Raw genomic sequence first — 20,446 nt, forward strand, 5'->3', positions numbered from 1 at the left:
AAGAAAAGGAAACAGAATGAACTTTTTCAGAAAATAACAGAATCAGATGCTTGTTTGTTCTTAGTTAACTCTACAATTAACTAAAATTAACTCTGAAATTAATAAAAGTGTATGTATTATTCTATAATAAGCCAATAATTAATTTACCTTTTTCTTTCACAGGCTTTCATTTTTCACCCAAAGGGAGGCAGCTTCCCCATACAGGTGGAAAAAAGCAAAAGGTTTGGATTTCAGTCCCAAGACCTAAACTCATCCTTCAATACAGTGCACAGACCATCCACAGTTATGCAACTTTACCAAACACAGTTTGGTTCGTCCTTCACAGCTCACCTTTTCCTCTAAGCTCACAGGTCAAAAGAATAACAATAAATCCTGAGTAGCAGTTCACATAACTTTTATGGTATACCAAAAATATATGCATATACAGAATACTCAACAGTAGGACAGAGTGGGGGAAAGGGTCATCCTCCGGCTATAACACCATGCCATGCCATGCTTCAGGCTAGCTAAGTTTTAACTCCAGTTCACTGCATAGCTGCATTTTAATAAGTGCTCAGCAGCTAAAATTAGGGCAAGTTTTTCAAAAGCTCTCAGCTCCCTCTTAGACCCTTAAAAAGTGTTCCACGACCCACAGCTCCCACTGCTCTTCCCGCACCTGCTACCTCCAGTGGTTTCTGTATGCAAAAAAAAATGAATGCTGAATGTTCTTGAGAATTGGTCTTTCATGGAGAAACCTAGAAAAGTCCTGGGTTTCTCTACAGGTTCAAACACTGTCACAGCTCCTGAAATTAAAGCTACGCAGTTTGTCAGGTGTTAAGTCTCTTTGAACATATGACCCTAATTCCTCAATGCTTTAGTATCCCCCTTTATGTAATGACAATGCTTATCTTACTGCTGGACAAATCACTATTAGGACAAATTCATTGCTATTTTATGAATTAGAAGTGCAGGAGAAAGGTAAGCAACAAAGAACAAACAATTAATAAAATAATAATGAACGTGAAAAATCAAGCAACACAGAAGACAGAGCACATTAATAGTAATGAAACATAATGCCTTGCCAACTGCCAGAGATGTAAGAAAGAACTGAAGATTTAACAGTTTGTGACATCCTTTTCTTCCATGTCTCTTGATAAGTCAAAATGTACATTTATTGTTTCCTTTTCAAGAAACAGATTGTTATTACATAAATTTGTACTGGAAATGGCTATCAAATATCATTACTTAAAGGGTGACAAAAAAAGATAAGCTACAGTCAGAAGTACTGTGGATTTAGCCCCAGATTTCCCCACCTTGGCCCAGAGCCTGCCAGAGGAACAACAGCAGTATTTCTAACATAGAGCAATTTCAGTGCAGGCTATGAAGAAATCGATTTTTATTTCCAGGAATCCTCTATTTCAACTGAGTAAGAAATTATGATTTCAATTATCCTTAATTTTGCTTATCTGTCCTCAGAGTTGACACAGTTTCTGGCACCGAGCTTCAACATCCCTAGCAGTAACTTAACCCTCCAGGGGAAAAGAGAAGCACTCACTCAATCTCTTTCCCCCTCCAGTTTCTTCTTTCCCATTTAAAACCCAGTCCTTCCTCCCTGCCCTTTCTTTTTTTTTTTTTCTTCAGTTTTTTTCTTTTTTCTTTTTTTTTCCCCTTTCTTACTTTCTTTTCTAGACTATTCAACCCCAGTCAATCCCACCTCTTCTCACATATCATGTTTTATAGACCCCGGTCAATCTTGCTGCTCTTCTGCGAACTCCCTCCAGCATGTTCACAACCTTTTTAAGGTAAACTAGAGAAAGGGCTTTATTAGGATTTTAAAGGAGAATTCAGCCACATATCTTCCGCGACATCCCCATTTATCCGGTTATATATCTCCGTGAAGTGTTGGATTTCTTGGCAACAGCATGATTTTTTCCTACTCATGCTCAGCTTATTTCATTTGCATATGCATGTATGCACTTTACATAATTCCATATACACAAAACAGACTTCTTACTGCCCAACGCTAATTTAACAAGCACTTATTTACAACTCCATAAGCACTGTAAATAATTTCAGCTACTCAAAAGCATTGGATATTGACAGCATTGAATAATGTTAGCACTGACCAAAATTCTGAAACTAGAGCCATTTTAGATTCTATTTTCATTAAAGTAGATCTAAATTATTGCACAAGGACTAGAAGATAAATTGGAACTAATTTCTAAGAACTAACAATCTTCCTAGCAAAGGTATTTTATTTTACACTAAGTTAAATCTCAGTCACATTTCTAAACAAATTTAGCTCTTTTTAAAACTCCGTGCCCAACTCTCCACGCGAACAGATGTTAAAATATGCTAGCAGATGTTACAGTATAACTTGACTTGCCTACACTCCAGATTTAAAATACCTCAGTGAAAAAGCTTAGCTAAAAACATTTAAAACTAGCCTCCTCTTCTCTACAGCCTTTTTCTGATGTTTTCTTTTGGTCCATTTATACACCCTGCTGCACAGGTGTGGTTTCTCTCTTACCCCACAAGCTACCTTCCTTGCCAATAATGCTACAGCACTTGGAAGAAATCACTGGGGCCGGGATTTAATTTATGCTCTCCTTCCCCCGGGAGCACCCCTAAGCACAAGCACCCAAAGCGGCACTCAAAACACCAGAGGAAGATGGAGGAAGGGGTCAGATCCTCTCCTCCTGGAGCCGAGCCAGCACCGACACATTCGTCTGCAAACCACAGCATCCCTTTCTCCTTCTGACCTCCAGGTCCTTTCCTCGAGGTCGCAACCCCCCTGCCTCACACCTGGCACATACACCAAGATCCCAGCAAGATAGGGGCAGGGGCCCCTAACACTTTCTAACCAGAAGGGTAATGTCATAAGAATGAAATGAAATTGGGTCACTCTGTTCCTCCTGGTACTGTAAGAAAGGCATTATGAATGAAAAAATCACATCTTCACTGAAAGTAACTGGAATGTCATCTCAGGAGGTTTTTTCCAAACAAGACTCCAACTCTATCATGCTCTCCTCACTCCCGATTAAATCCATTAGCAAGTATACAAAGGAGTTTTACTTAGCTTTTCACCATTTTGCTGACAATATGCGAGTATTAGGCATATTTTCAAGCCTAAATGGTGTGAACAAAATACACATTTAGGTAAATACAAACAATGCAAAATGTAAAACCATTAGCACATCTATTTACATAAAAGTACATGAGCAGTTTTCAGTACCTCCTCACATTGTTCCAATTTCCAACACTATTTTATCTTCCAGTTTCAAAGACTGAATGACAGAAGTCTAGAATATCTCTTGTATCTATCACGGGATAAAAGAAGTTACATACAACCTCGTCTGGACACAAATCTACTAGTTCTACACAAATCATTGATTTTAAACTTTAAAGAAAATATTTTTTTCTCAAACTTACTCAAAATCTAATTTGCATTCTTCATTGGATGGCGGTAGGTAGAAGCTGTTCTTAGTTTTAAAATGAGGTCTGGATTTCATTTGTAATAGTCTGGTTTATGTTATTCTAGCAAGTCTTTGAAGCGAGTACGAATGCAATTTATGCCTTCTTATAGGACTCCTTTTGCCTTGCCAGGACAGTGTTGTCATTGGAAACTCAGTCCACCTAATGTTCAACTATTATGGATTTCAGAATAAGGAGTCTCCTACAGCCTGTATTAATAATAGGATGAAAATTATTATCAGCAATCAGTAATAGCGTCCTGTAAAGGGTGCAGATTTTTTTTAAAAAGAAATTTGAGATGACCTTTTTGGAAACTGCTAAACAATTCTTTCTCTAGATTTACTCCAACATGGAAACAACTCGACATAAATCTTTGGGTCCTCTGCCGAAGAGGCAAAATCCCACTGGATTGCAAAAGACATTTATTTTTTGGAAAGAAAGTATCTCCAGTGCTTGTGAATTATTTTGTTAATAATTTTGAAGAAATACATACTAAATGGTTACAGTAAATAGCAGGGGATGTCCTAGCTAAATTAGCTTGCTTTGTATTTAAAAACATCACTTTTAGAAGGTTTTTTGTGCTCAGAAGACAGGGTAATGCAATCCTAAACAGCGTTTCTAGGAAATGCAAATGTTAAAAACTAACTTTTGCACAGTATCTACTTTATATGTCGTTTTTGGCTATTGATTTTCAATACAGTCTTACCCACTCTACCCATACCTTACATTTCTATGGGGCATCATTTTCTTTTAAACATCTCTGTAAGCTGTTTTCCATAGAAAACTTCTATTTTAGTTGTTCAATATAGAATTGAAGATAGTACATCTTTATTACTCAGTTGCTGATTGCTTTATATTGGCACTCACCAAATGTGAACATTAACTTTAAGATCTTGGTTTTTCTTGGTAAGGCTATTCAAAGTTAAAAATTTTATTTGCTATAATTCTATCTTTCTTGCTCCATTTTTATTACTTCGGCACCAGATTTCTGACTGAGCTGATATTTAGATAAGAGAGGATGGATTCCAGGCCGTCCCGGGCTTATAAACTAAAGCACTATAACTAGGGACCTGTGCAGTATCTCTCCCAAATTACAAGCAAAGCACTGAAGGAATGGTAGGTGAAATTCTGTTTGTAATGATGCTGCTAAATTGCAAAGAATGGGATTCTGACCTCGGTTACAATAGGGGCATTTTTTAATTATTTGTATCAATTTTTTAACACTAAACCCTTTTACTGTGGCATTTTTTCTTTTAAAATATTGAAGGATTTCTAAAAGATTTTCTTAGGTAATAAAATTTCCTGCCTTTCCATCTATTCTTATGAAACACTGCAGATTTTTTCAGCTACTGATGAAAATTTAATTCTAGAAGTACTTGGATACTTTACTACCAAAAATGCTTCTGCTTTCTCATTTGTATTCACATTTCCCAGCTCTTTTTCTGTACTATACCCCCAGCTTCAAAGGCTTTCCACTTCTTTTCCCATGACAAGGATTGTAAAAGTCATATCAAGATCAGGCAAAAAAACCATTAACAGCTACATCTCACAGCTATTAAATTAACAAATGTATTTCTGTAATTAATGTATTGCATACCCATACACACACATATATATACATATATACACATATATATGTGTGTGTATATAAATTCTGATTAATAACACGGTGCTAGCTTACTGACAAGTAGAGATAAGGTCTCAAGGAATGCTCAACAATGTTAACCAAGTACTGAGTTGGCAGTGGTCAGACAGGTCCCTAACATACTCCTATTTATAATTTTTATTTAAATACAGTGAGGTAGCACTGTGATACGATACAGACCAAGGCCTCCACTGTCTAAAGGGGGAGCCTAAATATCTGTCTTGGAGGTAACCAAGAACTTGATTCAGTTATCGAGAACATAAGCATTTAGCGACATTTTAAATCCTCTGGGATTCGTAACACTGAAGGTAAAAAATCCAGCCCTTAATGGTTTAACAATACAATGGGAAATTGGTCAAAAGCTGAGACCAGCGTCATGAGCCTGGAAGCAACCGTCGAAAACTTTTATTTACAAAGGACCATTATAGAGCAAATTACATCAACATATTGGTATCAGTATCAATGACTTTCAGCCTGGACTTGACTTTCACATCAATGACCTTCCAGTTTATAATGATACCCCTCACTGAATATGGGAAATCCTTTCTACTTCATAAGCAACCTCAAATTGATGCACATAAATGAAAGCAAATAACAAAGATGGAAAGGAAATGCTGTATTACAGATCGCTACTACCAACAGAGGAAGTCAAGGAAAATTACACAAATCCAAATGTCAGCATAAAACATTGTCACAAAATAAGGGAAAGACATGTGTTCTCTTAGAAAGACAGAATAGTTGAGACTGGAAGGGACCTCTGTAGGTCCCTAGTTCAAACTCCCTTGCTCAAACGCAGGGTCAGCTAGAGCAGATTGCTCAGGGCCTTCTCCATTTGGGTTTTTAGCATCTCCAAGGACGGAGACTGTACAATGTCTCTGTGTGGTATGTTCCAGTGTTTGACAACCCCCACAGTCAAAAAAGTGAGGGTTTTTTTATGTCTAAGTGGAATCTGGATTAAGATTTCAGGGGCATGATCATCATCCCTCCTTAAAAATGAGCAGAAAAGCAAGCTTCCATATTTTGAATGGAAAAGTTCATGCTTAGAAAGTTAAAACAAGCAGTTATTCAGAGGGGATAAGAGAGAAATGTTGTCGCTTTTTATATGTACACCTGGAGCTTTAGGGGATGTCAGGAGACCACAACATCAGATAAAGACAGACAGACAGGCTAGCATATGTGAATTAAAGACATGTCAGGAAACAGTGCCAGGAACTAAAAGGCAATGCAGACAAGCCGTTGGCATTTTGATTATGAACACCAGCAGAAAACTTTCAAGTTTCACACATAGATAATTAAACTAAAGAGCTAAAAGCTAATTCCAAAGACACAAAAAGCCTTGAGCTTACTGTAGTGTCACTTAAAGACAAATTAGGGTTATAAGACAGTTGGTAGGTTCTACCACAGTCTTTTCTGATGATGCTTATTTTAATCTGTTCACCATTCATGAATTTGATTAACTTCTTCAGCCAGAAGAAAGGCTTTGTTTAAAAGCACACAGAGTACTACACTTATTCCTTACTGCTGAGTGTTACCATCAGCAGATGAAGGCAAACTGAAATAAAAGATTTTAAACATACTTGTAAGCTTGGGAGCAAATTCATTTAGAAAACAAGTTAGGCAATTATCATTTCTTTCCCATATAACACTCCCTTTGCCCCATATCCTGTCCTTGTTAACAATGAACTCTGGCAGATCCTCGGTATTTTATTAAATGTAGTAAAATTTTGCGTATCTTAAGACTGAGGTGTCAGTAAGATTAGGATGCTTTATAATGCTCTTCTCAGATTGTTACAGAACTCACTTTCCATTTCAATTCATTCACAGAAAATTATTCTGCATACAGACAAAAGGATGAAGCAATGACCAAAGGAGTACAGATACCATCAAGAGAATAAACTGGAACCCTTAAATTCTGTCAGTTCTAGGTGAAAGAGGGAAGAGAATGAGAAAGAAAGTCATCAGTTGATGCTACCTGTAACCACCTCATCTAAGAATGCAAAAGGAAACATTGCAACCCAAATGTAAACAGGTATAAGACACTTCTCAGCTGGAAAAAAAAAGAAAGGTAAGGGGAAAAACAAAGGTGTATGTTCAAAAAAGAGGCAAAAGATAGAGAAAAATACAGATTTTTTTTTTTCCCCAACCATGGCCATGTGCATAATATACATAAAGGTCCTTACCTTTTTCACTGACACTTTCACTTTCTATCTCCACATCTTCACAGCTAGTATATTCTGGTGTTGATGCCCCTTCTTCCTCTGAGCTACTAACTGACATCTGCCTTTTCTTTCCGCCTCTTTTTGCTCTATGAGGCTTTGGAGGGGATGGCCGCACTGATTCCGATTGGTCAGAGCTAAGGGAATCATTCCTTAGCATGGTCTCCATTTTTTCCCGCTTTGCTTTTCGCATGAGAATAGCAGAGCTAGGATCAAGGCGGCTCTGTTTTTTAAAGGAATCGTGGTTCTTGTATTCTACGTGTTCTATAGGAACTGGACTATGCCTGGGAGTTGGTGGGCTATGATTAGTTAATTGTTTAGAAACAGAAATTCTTACATCACCTGTTCTGTCTATAGAGTACGACCTCTGAGTTTCCACAAGAGATTTTCTGTCCTGAGTTCCCTGTAATTGTGAGCGTTTTCCTAATTTATTCTCAGGTACCTCCGCTTCCTCCATTTCTGTATGTGGCAAAGCTACATCACTGTGTCTTCTCTCATGCCGTGCTTTAGAAACTTTTGCATGCATGCGCATCTGCTGTTCCTCAGGATGTGGTTTTACAGGATATCTTGCCAGATTGGGGTCACTCCTGTAACGGGTATGATACTCATCTTCCTTCCTCTGTTTTTCATCATCAGGCACATTGCCTTCCTCAAGTTTCTCTGGCAAGTCAGGGTAGTCCTGTGACTTGCCTTTCTCCAGCCTTCTACCTTCATGCCGTTCTTTACGCTCCCTGTCATCTGCTGGTCCTTCTTTCTGAAGTGAGGATTTTGGCACACGCTTACGTTCACTCTTTAAACCTTTGCCATTCTGGTCTGAAACCAATATTGTCTTCTTCCTACAATGAAAGGAGTACAATAATTTGAGGAATTGAAGCAAAATAAAAATACCTGTGTACACTGTTATGGTAAATAGATTGTAAACCAGGATAAGCTATGGCAAAACATATAAAAAGGTACTGGATCCATTAATATGAATCAAATCATATATTAATCCTTCCAGCAGTACTTTTATTTTCCAATAGCAAACAACTTCCAGAGTCCACAAAAACATAAATTACGGCTGGTCCAATTAATGTGTAAAATCACAAAGAATATTAACATGGATAAATGCAGATAAGAATAATTTACCCATGTAAGTAGGAAGACTCAGTCATCTTGGTAGTAACTGCAGCACTATGACAGAGTATTGAAGTATGTTCTCCATTTTTCTGCAGCAGTCATGAGGGTTACAGACTAACCACATATACACAATTCACTTCAAGCACCCTGACAGTATAAATATAAACACCACCAAATGGAGTATCTCCCACAATGACATTACAGAAAGAATTAATATGGATATAAAAAAATGCAAAAGAGAATATATCCAAAACCAATAATACTTGACCTAGTTTGCTTTATCTTATTAAAACTCTAAAAAGAAGTGCCCATTTCATAAGCACATAAAGAAAAGCAAATTGACTCCTTGAGCTAAATTAATGGCATTCCTTTCTCTGGTAATAAAAGAGGATGAAAAACGTAATTTATTTCTCTATACCACCAAAGCACAGAACAATGAATAATGAAGCTGCCTGAAAATCATGGTGTCTCCTCTTTCATCTTCTGCTTTGGGAGAATAAGCAAGCCGAAAAATCATAAAATCCCCTTTTACTGGATATTTTTATTTCTCTCATCATTCCAATTGTCCTTTTGTTTACCAGTTCACATATGAATCCATCGATTTTGAAGAAGGCTGAACACAGTTATACACCTGCACCAGGACAAAGTCACTAGGATTTTGTTTTAATTTTGAAGAAGGCTGAACACAGTTACACACCTGTACCAGGACAAAGTCACTAGGATTTTGTTTTGAATCTTCCCTTTCACAACTGATACGTCTTCAGATTACATATCACAGATTTTCACAGATGCATCTGACAGGCCAGGCAAAATTAGATATGATCCAAGTTAAGCTCCTGTCTCCTTTTTCTCCATCTCCTGAGTTTTTGGCAATAAATGGGACCTGAGCTTACCACAGATGTTCTCCATTCAGAACCCTTGGACTTCATTTGAAAGTCTCAGTGACAAGTAGAGAACATTATTATTGTATAATTAATATAACCATCTCACTTTTGGACAACAAAGCAGAAATAGAAAGCATATTGCTGCCCTAAAATTGTCCTTCAGCTGAGTGATGACTGCTCTGGGGGCCTTCCCAGTGCTGGGGCAAAAAAGTCAACAGAATCAGGGGAGGATACCATATAGAATCATAGAATGATAGAATCATTAAGGTTAGAAAAGACCTCTAAGATCATCAAGTCCAACCGTCAACCCAACACCACCATGCCCACTAAACCATGTCCCTAAGCGCCTCATCTACACGTCTTTTCAATACTTCCAGGGATGGTGACTCCACCACTTCCCTGGGCAGCCTGTTCCAAGGCCTGACCACTCTTTCAGTAAAGAAATTTTTCCTCATGTCCAGTCTAAACCTCCCTTGGCGCAACTTGAGGCCATTTCCTCTCGTCCTATCGCTAGTTACTTGGCAGAAGAGACCAACCCCCACCTCGCTACAACCTCCTTTCAGGTAGTTGTAGAGCGCGATGAGGTGTCCCCTCAGCCTCCTCTTCTCCAGGCTAAACAGCCCCAGTTCCCTCAGCCGCTCCTCATATGACTTGTGCTCCCGACCCTTCACCAACTTTGTTGCCCTTCTCTGGACACGCTCCAGCACCTCAATGTCCTTCTTGTAGTGAGGGGCCCAAAACTGAACACAGTATTCAAGGTGTGGCCTCACCAGTGCCGAGTACAGGGGCACAATCACCTCCCTACTCCTGCTGGCCACGCTATTTCTGATACAGAAATGTTCATGTACATCACACATATATATAACACTAACCTGAGTTTTGGTACAGTTAAACCCAGACAGACCTCACCCACGCAGTAAGTTACTGGCCACTGTTCATCATCCATTTTCAACTTCAATAGCTATGAAAAAAAATCATCAACCATTCTGGCCAAGGCAGAATCTTCTATGGCAGACTCTTGTTTTGTTGCCACAGGCTCCCTCCTCAACTGCTCTGCCGTCTACCAGGCAGCAGCCAAAAGAACAGCAACTGCTTCATCACATCAGCCTCTCTTGATTTGCTACTCCTCAACCCGTTCATCACAGTGAATTTCAGCTCAGGAATTTACTCATTTACTCACTTAAAATACAAAAGTTTGCTTCCGTTTGGCTTTAATCTTGCATACAACTTGCTCTGAATTCAAGATGGTACTATTGCTGATCTTCATGAATGTTTACTTTGCAGGTGTAAATGAGCTTTTTTAATAGTTCCTGGTTTATTATCAAAAATAATACAGTAATTGATAAAAGATAACACATAAGGATATCTGACAGAACTCCACAGGGTGGCGTTTTTGTTCATTTAGACAGGGGTCGGGGGGTGTTGTTTTTTTAAATACTAGTAAACTATTTCATCAAGTTAACGGTTTGCTCTTTGTTTAATAACTTTAAAACACCTGCCAAATTTAAAATTTAAAAGTAACCTACAATGCCATATTAAAAGTGTATACCAAAATGCATTCAAGTACATGGAAATATCCCTAAAATACAATTTTTTTTTTTTCCTCATTTCTGCTGCACATATCAAATCAGACAATGTATTTGCTAGTGAACACTTATCCTTCCCTGGTCAGTAAATCAACTTATTCTTTGTTTTTAGACAGTTCTAGACACACATAAGGGCCAGCTGACAGCCTTGTATAATATTATTGAACTAGCATTTATAATTGTGAGGCTTTATCAAGACATTACCTCTCTCTTGGAGGTTCACTTCTAGACCTTGATGAAACTTGCTTTTGGTCCAGGCCCATAGCTGGCTGCGATACTTCTGCTCCTTTCCTACGGTCGGACTGCACACTGGAAGAAGAGATTTCCTGTGATGAGGCAGTTGCTGTACTTAAAGGAGTCTGTGATCTCGATCGCTCTTGAAGTCTTGCTTTCTTTTCCCTTGGTGCATCCGAGCTTCCACCGGTCGCCGTATCACTCAGTGCTCCGTCCTGGCTGGGTGAGGGCTGTGGTCCACTTCCAAAAAACCATGCTCCGGATTTCGTTAGGATTTCTTGTTGCTTTCGACATAAATTGCATACCCACATAACCTAGTTGAAGACAACAAGAAGAGTCAGTGCAGCTACCCCTCAGACCTTGAAATGCATGCTCACTATCACAGAGCAGGTACGATCTCTCGCTCTCCTCTAAACTGGTGAGGTTGGTGCTCATGACAGGACCCAGAACATGCTTCTCCAAGCAGTGACTGCACTGGCTAGAGCCAAGCATCCTACAGGCACATGCTATGCGAGCTTCTCCAAAATGTGCTGTCAATATACGTCAGTTCTACCTGTAGCAATCCCCCCTCAGCCCAGCCCTAGGCTCTCTTTTGAATAAACACCAACAACACAACCAACGCTTGTTGCTGGTGTTGATGCAGTTGTGGGGGTGGGTTGGGTTGTTTTTGCTGGTGTGGATTGCTGCCAGGATAAGCCTACCAGACTGTAAACAGGACTTGTACCTTGGGTGGTGGAGTCCTGCCCAGCCTCCACCGCCCAACCTCCACCGCCACGGAAAACTCACATGGTATTTCCCTTTAATTAATTTTTCTCATATAACATAACTCAACATTATCCTACGAATAAATTCAGCACTTACTATGCATGGTTTTAGCTACATCCACAAGAACTACTTACCAGAGATGTAAGGTAAGACCTAAAGAAACCTACTAATAGAGAACTAAATGCACCAATGAAAAAAATGCAAAAGTACCATATTTTGTATTACTTGGAAATGATCATTTACCATCTCTCTGAGTTATGGCTGTAAATAATAAATAAATAAATTAAACATGTGTCCCTGGCAATCACAATTAAGCTATGTACATAAACGGTGCTTCTTAAGATTTTTTAACTTTTTTTTTATTTCAGATACACAGATAAACAGGAGCACACACAGTAAAGCGAGACTCTATGTTTCAAGTCTATATATAGTACAAGACAGTCTTATGTACAGGAGTAAATCACCAGAGAAAAATAAAAGGACTCTGAAGTGTGTGAATATTTAAGAAAAAATTGAGACAAAGTCAAAAGGAGTTTTGAGGCAGAAGAACAAAAAAGGCAAAATGCATGAAGAATATACAAGAGGTAGGAATTCTGTCAGAAATAAAAATAGAGAAGAGAGGAAACAAAGCTGACAGCTAATGAGGAAAATGGTGAAGAAAATCTTTTAGTTTAATGTGGAAAGAAGTAAAATATGGGTAAAATTGTAAAGTGGGTAAGAAGGATGACAAAAGTTGGAATGAAAAATATGCTTAAATTATTTTGTGTAAAAACAGGAATGATGCGACAGTCGCAAAATTATACAACACTTAAAATTAAAAGGAACAGAAAAAACAATCACTTTGGGGAAGAAATTGTAACAGGAGAAAGCTCTGGTACTGAGCTCTCTTATTGTCTGGCCTGGGGAGGAAGTGCATGGCTTACATGGTATGATGAAACTTTTAGGCATTTTACATACTTAACATAAATAAACGCCCTAGAATAGACTATCTGTTTAGGTCTGAAGACTACATCAGAACTTTCAATACCATTTCTGCACTGTTTGACCAAACCACGCTGAGAAGACGTCCAACTCTTTTCCCTGTATCTGGATTGTGCCTTTATCAAAACATGACTGTTATATTTCTTCTATTTAAGAAGGATAATAAAATACCTATTAAAATTTTAATTAATTAAAAAAAAACTTAATCAAAAGCTACAGTTATTGCAACAGTAGCATAAACATGTATTATGATAAAAACAGATAACCCCCAGTAGGATAATAGGAACAGCGACTTTGACAAAATAAATGCTAGTCCTTCAACAAAAAAATCCCTTGATTCCAAAATGTCTTATTTCTTTCATCTAGTATACCTCACAAAACAGAGATTCAGTTTATCAGACTATCTGTTCTAACAGAGTAGTTTTTTAGTCTATCTGGTTTTATTATTACAGGTATTTAAAAAACCAGCAAGACTAAAAGGAAAAAAACCCACATTTTTAAATGTCTTTATAGACTCTGACACAATTGTTAGCTCATTAGACAGCAAGAGTGTCCACACACGTGTCTGTATATAAAATCTATGTCAATGCTATAATGTCATTAATGAAAGTCATTAACGAAAAATATGTCATTGCCTGCATTTTATCAGTTCACAGGGAAAGTTGAAAAACATGTTAATAAAAAAATAAATCAGCTAGAGCTTGTTTAAAGGAAGGATAAGGAATACTAAAGTAAAATTTAAATATTCTAAATAAATTACATATGTGTGTATGTATGCAAGCACATTTAAATGTGTAAAGATAACAGACTTCATTTACAATGTAATGTATTTGATCATTTAAAATATGTATAAAGTATGTAATAAACTTCAAGAAATTACCATTAATTTACATAATCACCTTTGATACTGTAATTCATTTTATGCAAAACATTATGAGAACCAAACAAATAGGAATAGCTAATGCACAAATAGACACAGAAAAATACAGAATACAGAAAGAAGAAATACTATACATGTAAATACAAAACCATTTTCTTACAGCTGTCTTTAAACACTGCAGTTTGGACACAACACATACCAATCACCACAGATTACACATGTAGGAAATCTGCATTATACTCACATGAAAGCTACACTACCATCCCTGTTTAGGAATCTCTTCAGGACTTAATAAACGCTATGTTTGCCTTGAGATATATTCAGTCCAAAAGGAAAAATAATAAAAACTTTTCTTTAAGAGGGGAAAAAAAAACAAAACTTGAGGTGACAGAACAGTTTCAGTGACAAAACTGTATATTGAAAAACATTTTTAGAGAAGTATGTGGAGCAAGCAATTTAGCAGCATGCAGGAATTATATCCTGATTGAATATACTGGGATGTGGTCCAAACTGATCTAAACTAAAGCAGGTCTGTGTAATAACTTATCTTAACAATCCACAGATGTTAGGCAACCAAACAAATGCTCTGATGAAGGATTACAGTTCTCTAATGTGGCTTCTGGACCTCCATGTGATGCATCAGTAAAATAAGGAGTGTTAGACAATTTTACTCCGGTCTGTCACTTCAAAAATAGTTTCTGTTTACTCTTTTCTGGATGGTGAGCTCTGATGCAGTGCTACAGTAAGTCACCTAAGACATCCAGAGTCTGGTTTTTGTTGTTGGGTTTGTTTCTGGTTTATTGCATCCTTGCATAGGTCAATGCATATCCACACATGAAGCTATTAAAGAGAACCAGCAAAAGGGTGCTCCTCATTCAAAGGGTTCATATGCATGGCTCTGGAAAAATGTGCATTTTCACAGCATAGCAAAGGGTTCTGGGCTTTACTGCTACGTAACAAAAACAAAGTGGCACATAACAGGACTCAGCGGAGGTGCATCAACAGTTCCCACACAGATTCACGTGGAAACTTTACAGGCTGCGTGAAAACATGCTAGAAGGATACCGTGCTTGCCTTCATGTGGAATATGGGGTATTTCATTCAGAGAAAAAATATTCCTCAAACTTACTCTTACAGGTACTGTTGAATGCGATCCACAATGAGTAGGAACAGTATTCCTGTACTAACACAACATGAAATTCCAACTTGAAAGAGCCCATAGTAAACAATATATGCAACTATATACACAGAGAGAAAGAGCATTTTCATTTACAAAAATAAGAACACTTCTTCATGATTACATATTTCAAAACTGCATTTTAGAATGCAGAAAAAGGCTTTTTTCAAATTCAAATTTGGAGACTTCCAAACATGCACTGGGAGGCTAAAGTCACATTAGGGGGGACACAAGCTTTATACCAAATTTGTGTGACACATGCCAGGCAAACTCAGGCTAAGGTCAGAGCAAGTTCCCCAAATCCTTCACCCAAGCCCGGATTCTGAGGAGAGTCCACAAGGAGCACACTCCTTCACGCTTCATGAGTTTAGAAATGGCAAACCCACAGTTACACTGACTCCCACGCATCCCGCTTCATGTCTGTACAACAAATTAGGTAACAAGCGTTCTAATATAACAGGCCACAAGCTACTCCTTACTTAATCTTCATGCTATCCTAATTATTCCCCTTCTGAAGGGTGTATACACAACATCTTTTCAGTTTATTGCTTTTGTTAATGTTCCTTTAGCCACCTTCTTCTACGCACTTCTAGAAGACACTAGTTATTTCAGACAGATCTAATTAGGCAGACCCTCTTCTCTGCCTGAGGCACCATTAACTTCAACAGAGCTCTGCCACCATCCTACAAGTTATCTCTTGAAGTCAGAGGGAAGAAATGTTACCAATTTGCTCTTATGAAACTATTCATTCACAGAATTAAGTTAGACTATGTATCACTTAATGTTTCTGGAATAACATGAAACATGCAGCAAACCATGAAATTAGTATACAGCACTGCATTTATCTCTTTTGCTATATCAAAATGAATTCTGTAATAAAACCCAAGCTTAAGTGTCATGACGGCTTTACTCCATTAAAATATAAATAAATGAAGCTGAAAATCTACTTGAATCCTTACATTAGTCCAAAATCTAAATAAGTAAACAACTCTACCCTCCCAATGAAAATGTGCTTGTGAATCCAAGCTTTCATTAAACGTATTTTTCAAAATTTTACAGACAGCTGAGTTCATCCAATGGCTTCTGGTCACCAAAAGGGAAGGTCTTCTCCCCACCTCCCTCCTCTCTTGCTCTTCTTTCTCCCTATCCAGGTTTGTCCTCTCCCTTCTTTGTTCCCAGTTTCACCATACTGCATGTTCCCTTGTATCCCCTCCCTTGACTGTCAGGTCCTCCCAAGAGCCACTTGCATTTAAAAACATATTAGAAATTTATCTGTATTTTTAAATTCGATTCATTTTTTCTCACATCTATTTTTCTCATGGAGGGGTATGACGAGTAGTGAAATCATGTGGCCAGGAACGGAGGCAAATGTGGGGAAGAGGATGTTTTCTCTACGGCAGTGGCTCGCTGTCTCCTGTTAAACTACATCTTGAAATGACACCCATACTAGTACATTAAACTTGCACAGAAACATTTTTGAGCACTCATGCCGAATGACATGAAATAACTTGCACCTCTACTAGGATCTCTGCTTGACTTCAAAGCAAGGTGGCTGCATACAAACTGCCTCCTGGAGATAAGCCTCGGAGCACCCCAACTCCCAAACCACCAGGATAAACTGATGAGAAAGTGCTGGTGGGCAGAAGACCAAAAGCGTGCCAAGCAGCCTTCTGCTGTTTTATTACTTAGATACTCTAATGCCTAGGAACAGTCCCAGATTAGGTTTAATTTGTTAGTAAAGAAGTAGCCTAGGAGCCTAGGTTCTGCTTTTGCTGTAGCCTCTCCTCTAGATTGAAGGGTTCAAAAGGACAGTAACTCTGTCGGTTCTCTACTGTTCTGCCTCCAAGCAGGGAGAGGACTGCTTTGCCCACACTGATGTTCATCAGACATATGGGGCTCAGCCATTTCAGGACTGTGATATAAAGCCATTTTAGCACTCTGTGTTCTTCTATTCCTGTTCAGAGCAGTTTTTCTTCATAACTTAGGTTTTCAGCTTGATATTTTTATCCTGGTTTGGCAAGAAAATGAGGTTTATGCTGACAGCTGACGCGTTTCTTCCCTCTTTTCTCCCCACACCCTCCAATAGTGTTTTAACCCACTGGACAAATGCAGTAATATGCTGCACAGGCATGGAATTTTTCAAGGGATTATATTCTTAAAAGTTTCACGAAATAGGCAGTTCTATAAAATCCCTATAAATATTTCATTAGTGCAATCTTTTACTGGCATCACAGAATCTACACAGCAATTCAATCACAAGACATGTTCATAGGCAACAAGGCCCCACTGCTCCCAGAACTACATGTCATCTTAAAGTCTGTGGTGCCATTTACATGTTTGACTGAGAGGATCCAGGAGGGATGTTTAAAAGCCCTTATCAGAATTTTCCACTTGCACTAGAGAGCGCACTTCATACTCTTCCTGCTTGCCTTTCATAGTTAACTGAGATGTTAACTTTCCAAATCAGATCATATGTGTACGAATAAGGATGGGAGTAAGATGCTTAAGTTATTTCTGTCTATACAGAAATGCCTATAGGCATGGCAGGTATTTAAGTTTCCATCCAAAGAGAATCCATTTACTCTCGAGTAGACACAACAAAATAAAATCAAATCCTGTGCCTAATGATAGTGCCATTTGAGGTAAGTCAGCATATCCCACCTGGCTGCCACACGCCACTTAAGAGGGCATAAGCTTGCCACAAGAGTTATGACACATCAGCCAGCCATATGTATATGACCTACGTACTGTAGGGCATCAAAAATGGCATCAGATGCCTACTTTTAGGCAAGTGAACACACAGTTCACACATTGATCCTAATCTTATTCCTGGTCTAAGTTTCTAAACCCACAATTACAAACTGCCAATAGAAAAATGCAGAAAAGGTGCAGTGGAGCAATGATTCAAGGAGTTAACATCAAAAGGGTTTTTTATGCCAATTTTGTTGACACTGCTGCTAGCAACAGTGTTACTAGTCTTCTTCAGGTAAAAATAAAACAAAAAACAACTTTCTTCACATGCCCTTCTGCCAAAATCTCTCAGCTACAGCTGCCAATCTTTCAGAAAGCTCCCAACAACTTCCACAAAAATGAAACATTCTCTAGAATAATCCTGCAAGCAAACTAAGTGTTGGAAGTGATACATTCAGGCAACTATTAAGTTATCATACGACATAATATCTCTAAAACAGCACACAGCCAGGTTCCAGTCACCAATGTACTTCTCTGAGAATGCCTTTGGAGTCCAAGGAAGAAACAAAAATCACTAGCAGAGAAGTCTTTGTTCTTGTCTAAAAATTCACACTGGCACATTTACAAACAGTAATTTGAAATATTCTCCCCCTGCAAGTTTTTTTTCTAAATCTACTACACAAGTAAATTAATTAATACACACCACTAAAAACATACTACAAAAATTGTATTGCTTGTCTCAGTTACAGTTGTGACCTCCTAAAGCAGGACTATACCTTGGACAAATCTGTGAAACCTTGCACCTGAACTTCCTTGCAGCTCTGGTTTTAGGTCTACTACTAATTAAAATGAACCAAGTTTACAAACTTACGATTTGGAGGGAGACAGAAGAGACAATCACACCAAGAGAAAGGAGGGGTTAAAAAAATCAAAGAGACTCAGGAAGTATTAATTGTTTGGGCCGATTTGTCTGGGCTTGAGAATTTAATTTTTGGGAAAAAAGCAAACTCTCAAGAAAAGTTTATGGAGCATCAGACAGTACAGGCTTTATTTATCCACAGTTCATCATGATGAGGCTTAGACCACTTTTTTTGAAACTCAGCGATCCCAAATATCCCAATGGTTTGATTCCTCCACAGGCCCTGTATTTAAGCTTACCCCATTTAAATCCATTTTCCATATTGCTACGCTCACTCCCTCCTCACTCATCTTGTCCACTCTACCCAGTGTCACCCTCAGTATTTTCACTTCCTTGGCAGTGAAAATAGCAACAATCACAGCTTCAGAAAGCTCTGCTTTGGTTTCACTCTTTCAGTTTCTTTTTCAACTTTATTTATCTTGCCTGAATTTTCTTCAATTTCTTAATATATTTCTGATAATGTAGTAGCCATGAATTGCTAGTCACATTTTCTGTAACATCAATCTCCATTTTTCATAGACCATTAAGCTACATTAGAAATCATTATCTCATAGATCGTTTTTGTATATTCTTCTAACCTTCTTAAAAACAAAAAGTTTTGTCTAACTATTTGAACATTTGGCTGTCTTGATGAGCCACAGAAGCATCAACTGTACTCCTCTTAATCACTTCATGGTTTCCATAGTTACAGATATACATGGAACATAGAAATAGTTTTTTAAAAATGACAGAAGTCTAACAAAATAAGGTAAATGGCATGAAACAGCTTACAGTCAGGACTGATACAACATTTTAGTTGTCATTCAAAAAACAGACAGAACTCACCAGAAGCTTTCCACTCCATTTATCCACTTATACATTTACAAACTGTAGTAAAAATATACAAATGCTCAGAACAAGACTGTCTTTAATAGTGCATGCATGCGTACATCATCTCAGCATGAGCCTGCACTTCAACACCATTATTTATGTTTCTATACTATTTTCTTATGTAAATATTCTTTCATACAAACTGTGTCAAAAAAATGTAGTAGGAGAGGCAAGAGAGATTTTTTTGGTATAGGATGGAAAATAATTTATGACAAAAGAAATTGGAAAGTGTAGCTGTAGAGAAGTTGTAAAGAAGATTAGTCAAAATGGAAACACAGTTGAACTGCAGTCGAATTCCTGAAGTTAAAAAAAAAACTCATGGAAGGAAAAGTGAGTGGGTCAACTGATGGAGGTCATAGGGGACTTGATGGGCATGAACTAAATTCTGATTTCGTATTTTCAAACACAAAAAAAATAAAAATAGTGTTATGGACTCTCCATCCTTGGAGACATTCAAAACCCAACGAGACACGGGCCTGTCAACCTGATATACTTGGGCCTGCTCTGAGTAGGGATTCAGACTAGAGGATCTCCAGAGGCCCCTTCAAATCTCAACCATTCTGTGATTCTGTATAGAATAAAGCACTGAGAAATTTAAATATCTTGGCCTTATGGTTCTTCAGCTACATTAAGTATTACTATGCTTGCAATGCTTTACTGCTAGAAGGTCTACCTCTCTTTTGTCTCACTATCTACATAGGTTTCTGCCCTAAAGCAAAAAGTACATAAAATTTAAAAAGTTCTGAGTTGGAGAAGCACTGTACTGACACAAGGGACTATGGAAAGCCCACAGCATATTGACCTATTTTCTTCCAGGAGCATACAACAGTCTATAAACATAGCTACTTCCCTCAACTATCTGAGAGTTTAAGATTACTGCCACCAATGCTGGTGGAGTGACTTCGTGCTTGAAATCTTCCACTATGAGTAAGTGAGAACCAAGTTGTCTTATATTTATCATATATAAATGTACCTCCAGAGATTTCAGAGATTAAGTCTCTCTATCCTGTGTTGAAGTAAGGTGTT

General features: G+C 38.0%; 1 protein-coding gene across 1 annotated transcript in view; it reads right to left on the reverse strand.

Annotated features, from left to right (window-relative positions):
* Window positions 1–7,278: 7,278 nt before the first annotated feature.
* Window positions 7,279–20,446, reverse strand: part of LOC104072350 (regulating synaptic membrane exocytosis protein 1-like) — a gene marked incomplete at its 3' end in the record, with an annotated part of 40,665 nt that continues 27,497 nt past the window's right edge. The window contains exons 5-6 of the mRNA XM_009575150.1: window positions 11,108–11,451; window positions 7,279–8,150 (exon numbers count right to left, since the gene is read on the reverse strand). Coding sequence (XP_009573445.1) covers window positions 7,279–8,150; window positions 11,108–11,451 — 1,216 coding nt within the window. The remainder of the gene's footprint in view (window positions 8,151–11,107; window positions 11,452–20,446) is intronic.

Source organism: Fulmarus glacialis, unplaced genomic scaffold, assembly GCF_000690835.1.
Source record: "Fulmarus glacialis isolate BGI_N327 unplaced genomic scaffold, ASM69083v1 scaffold4143, whole genome shotgun sequence".
Classification (NCBI taxonomy): Eukaryota; Metazoa; Chordata; class Aves; order Procellariiformes; family Procellariidae; genus Fulmarus; species Fulmarus glacialis.